The sequence below is a fragment of the Olea europaea genome, chromosome 15 (genome assembly GCF_002742605.1).
Source record: "Olea europaea var. sylvestris chromosome 15, O_europaea_v1, whole genome shotgun sequence".
Taxonomy (NCBI): domain Eukaryota; kingdom Viridiplantae; phylum Streptophyta; class Magnoliopsida; order Lamiales; family Oleaceae; genus Olea; species Olea europaea.
The window spans coordinates 27,410,375-27,415,290 of record NC_036251.1 but is presented as its reverse complement, the minus strand read 5'-3'; the positions used below and the strand labels follow the sequence as shown (position 1 = coordinate 27,415,290).

The 4,916-nt window shown below is 37.3% G+C and overlaps 1 protein-coding gene across 1 annotated transcript; it reads left to right on the top strand.

Annotated features, from left to right (window-relative positions):
* Positions 1–3,478: 3,478 nt before the first annotated feature.
* On the top strand, positions 3,479–4,000 carry LOC111411491. The gene is made up of 2 exons (XM_023042014.1): positions 3,479–3,787; positions 3,911–4,000. Exons 1-2 carry the CDS (start codon positions 3,479–3,481, stop codon positions 3,998–4,000), a joined length of 399 nt encoding a protein of 132 aa, XP_022897782.1.
* Positions 4,001–4,916: the final 916 nt, after the last annotated feature.

Genomic DNA, 4,916 nt, shown 5'->3' with positions numbered 1-4,916 from the left:
TTATAGGTGGCATGAACCACTGGATGTGGAACGCGTGTGTACATCTGACGGTATGAAGCGTCTGCTCATAGGCGTCAATCAGTCGCGCTTGTAGAGTGGGCAGACAGTTTGTTTCCCCCGAGTTGAATTGACATAAAGTTGATAAGTCACATCAAATAGCCTTATGGAGACGTCAAATCAATTTAAGCCTTAGGTGCAGGACAAATCTTAAATTGGCGGCGGATCTTCTAACCGGGGTCCACTTGATCTCGATCTCGGAGGTGAGATGCTTCGGCAGATCAGTAGTAGGAATCGATATATCACTTTGGAGAAGTTTCGGGAGGGTCGTTTTCAGGTCGGAGTAAATGGTGCTGCGTAGGGTCTACTTGATCTCGGCCTTGGTGGTGCTTCGGTATCGAGCCGCGAATAATCGAGGCGTAACAGTATGCATGTGTACGTAGGATCTACTCCTCAATAGATGAACAGAAATGTATAAATGAAAAGAAAGAGAGGAAATGGAGGAGTTTCAGTTATGCAATTTAAACGGCCACGGTGTCATCAGTTTGTATACAGTTTTCCTCCAACATCAAGTATATTCATCTTACCAGACCAGGTTCATTACTGTTGGTTGCAATTGCTTTTATTTGCAAATGCATTCCTATTTTTTGGCTTATAAGTTGCACATTGGCACTATTGCGACGTGCAAGCTTTTTGCAGTTCCTGGCCAAAACTCAAGGGCTTTATTTTATTTTGACTGTCAAACTATCGGTTATGTCTCTTGACTATTGGTTTGTGTTAGTGGATCCTCGGAGACAGCAGACATCTGTCATCATTGAAAGTCCATTTACATTTTGAATCTGTTCAGTGAAAAAATAAATTATAATGGAATAAAGAGATTTGCTCGTAGCTACCCATGGTCTTTGTACATTTACTTGATGCTCCCTCCTTCATATCTGGACGAAGTGTGGAATCACTCGTTTGATATACTTCAACATTTCAAGTTGCATTTTTAGTCAATCTTTTGATCTTGATATTGATGAGCTTAAACCGAGAATTTCATGTGGTGAATTTTTTATGACCATTGTTTCTGTGCAACATATACTTTTCGTAAATGTAAAGCTATTGTGAAAAAATCTCTGTCCTTTTATCCCATCCAATTTACAATCTTTGTAGAGTCAACGTCATATTGTTTGTTTTGAAGGAAATTCCCATTTACCTACCCATAGAGAGTCTACTTTGACATTCAATAAATGTGATAATGCATGCAGTTCAGGTCCAAATACTGGCATGGGGACCCAACAACAGCAGTGTCAAGTGGACTCAGTTCATGGTCAGGGTCATCACCGTTCAGGAAGCTGCATCAATTTACATCAGCTTTAACAGTGCACTTGTCACCAGTCGCAGTATTCTCAGGTGAAGGCAGGCAGAAATACTGACATTTCGAGTTTAAAAAATCTCATTTGTATCAAATTCATGTATGATATATTTCATTGATTCTTACATGACTTAATATGGCAACATATTAATACAATTATATTAACTATTTAATATAATGGGCAAAAATCAAGTGGTCTATTTTGGTATGCTCATAGACTTCTCAAATTAATGTGGGCTAATTGAGTCGATACCGGCCAATATTGCTCTAATTGAGGGATAATTGAAACCTTAATTAAGCAGTATATAAAGGTTATTTCGGTTATGGTTTCCAATATATCAAATCACACACTTTTTCCCTTCTCCCCATCAAGAAGAGAAATCACGGTCGCATTGAGGAATAAGGCGATTTGGTTGAGGAAGATCACAAAACCACCCTCTTCATTTGGATTCATAAGTAGGTGGTCGATTGTCGCAGTAATTTTGCAACAGTAGACAATCGTTCATAATGGATACAGGTATATAATCCGAATTTATAAATCCTAATAATCTGGCATGATGTTGATACTAGGATTTGAGTTATTTTTTATCTAAGATATTTGGATCTAATTTGAATTTACTAACAAGTGGTATCAGAGCGGTCATCATTTGCTAGATTATTAGGATTTGTGCATGTTCTATTCGTATGATGTTTGGACTTATTTTCGAATAGAATAATTTGGATTTTGTGAAATTCCATGAATTATTAAGTTTAAGAATAATTGAGGTTGATCTTCAGATCAAAATTTGATTCAATAATTGTTGGTCGATGCATTCAGGCAGAATCGGGTTTCAAATTTTTTTGGCACAGTTAAAGTATTATTTTTCAAATTCAGTCCTTGTTCGTTTTAAATTTTTTGGGAGCATAATTTCATCTGCCTTTTAGGCATTTGCCATTTTGGATCTTTCTTTTAATGGATGCAGATTCAGAATTTCAATTGCTTTTTGGCTACAGCCACAATTTTTTTACTTTAATGGATTGAGGACATAACTTTTCTTTTACAATTGCATAATGGATATAGCATCTTGATTGTATAAAGGATTCATCTGCAATTTTCGACCATTGTCTCTGATGATGGATTCAATGTTGAATACTGAATAGTATATGATGTGTGCAATAGTGTTTTTTTGTATGGCAGCACAATTTTTTGGCGTGTAAATTTGTAATAATCTATCACTTTTCATTGTGGATCCAGATTCTGCCAGTCTTAGATTTTTGGGCTGATTATCATTTGGATTTTGGATCGGCCACTTTGTTTGACCTTTTATTTATTTTAATGGATACAGAACATGTTCTTCCATATTAATTAAGAACAATTACATTTTTTACTGTGATGAAGGAATTGGAAACAATTATTGACAGGAGAAAATGGATTCAGGTTGTCAGACCATTTCTGAATCCAATTTTTAAGGTTTAAAATAAATTCAGAACTTTGGCTTTGATTATTCCTTTGGATGTCTAGTAAATTCAATTGAATTGATTAAAGCAACATGTTGCCAAAGTAACCCCTGTTGTGTAGATTGATTTAATTGAAAATACATAGATGTTTTGTACGGAGTTATTTATGCGAATTATACTCGGCCCAAAGGAAGACACAGTTTGGCTAAATAACAACGTGCCTGCGATGATAAATGTGTGACAATTATAAAGACATTTCATGTGAATAATAGTCGGTCCAAAGAAAGGCTATTATTTGACAGAATTGATTGTCAATGTTTGATCGTTGCACCAAGAGTACCACTTATAGTTAATTTCTCTGTCCAAAAACTATGAATTAATATTGTACTAGGTATCTTGAGATGGACCCCGAAATCTAAATTATTTGTGCATGTCTTAATTTTCTTATTTGACATGGTTGTTTATTTTGTTCTATATACAGTTTCTGTTGTTAATGCTGCGAACTTCTCTACTCAAGTCAGCAACATCCCAATGCTGAGCGGGACAAACTTTAAGTTTTGGAAAGAAGCCGTGGAAATTGTCCTCGGCTGTATGGATTTGGATCTTGCACTTCGTTCGGATTGACCCATTTCTACTCTGGAAAACCCAAACGAGGGTAAAATTGAAAGGTGGGATCGCTCTGACCGAATGTGCTTGATGATCATGAAACGTTCCATTCCGGAAGCATTTCGGGGCTCTATTATTGAGAGTGAGAGTGCCAAGAAGTTGCTTGAAGAAATTGAGCAATACTTTGCCAAAAATGAAAAATCGGAGGCGAGTAACCTTTTGGCTAAACTCGTTTCCATAAAGTATAAGGACAAAGGGAATATAAGGGAGTACATCATGGAGATGTCTCATCTCGCATCAAAACTTAAGTCGCTTAAGTTGGAGCTGTCTGATGACTTGTTCGTGCACTTGATTTTGATCTCTCTTCCTACGCACTTTGGGCAATTCAAAGTGAGTTATAACATTCAGAATGACAAATGGTCCCTATATGAGCTTATATCTCACTGTGTGCAAGAAGAAGAGAGGTAGCAGCGTGATAAGACTGAGAGTGCTCACTTGGCCTCAACCTCTTAGAACAAGAAAAAGAAGAGAGCTAAGGATGCTGTGGAAGGAACTTCTCAGCAGAAGAAGCAAAAGAAGCAGGATAAGGAGTTTACCTGCTAGTTCTGCAAGAAGTTGGGACACATGAAGAAGGAGTGTCCCAGGTACGCTATCTGGTGAGTAAAGAAGGGTATGCTTCTAACTTTAGTTTGTTCTGAAGTTAATTTAGCTTCTGTACCTAAGAATACTTGGTGGGTAGATTCTAGTGCTACTACTCACATAAGTATGTCCATGCAGGATTGCCTATGGAGACCACCAAGCGATTCAGAAAGATTTATCTTTGTGGGCGATGGCAGTTACAATTAAAAATTGGGTTTTATTTGGATTTGTTTGAGACATTTGTTGCACCTTCCTTTAGACGGAATTTAATTTCTATTTCTAGTTTCGACAAATCAGGATTTTCTTGTTCATTTGGAAATAATAACGTTAGTCTCTATCAAAATTCAAATTTTGTTGGTTCCGGTTATATGATTGATAATCTGTATATACTTGATATTATTAGTTCCTATAACGAAATACTGCAAACAAGTTCACGTGGTACAAAGCGAAAATTAAGTGAGAATTCTGCCACTTTATGGCACAAGCGTTTAGGTCATATCTCTAAGCAGAGAGTTCAGAGGCTTGTGTCGGGTGGAATTCTTAAACCCCTAGATTTAACAAACTTTCAAGTTTGTGTTGAGTACATCAAGGGGAAAAGAACAAACATGAGAAAATTAGGTGCCGAGAGAGCTATAGACGTCTTAGAACTGATACATACTGATATGGGCTTAGGCATCTCAGTCGGTTGGACAGTCAAACGGAACTGCTTTGCCGGGGGAGGAAGATTTTCCCCCCTTCCTCTCCCTCATCATCAACAAGTTCTCTTTCTACTCGTGATTCGGCCTTACAGGTAGGACCAAAAATCAAACAAAGGAAACTAGGATAGGGCCTTTCTTCGCATCGAGAATTTAGAATGACTGCTTACTCTTACGCGTATGAC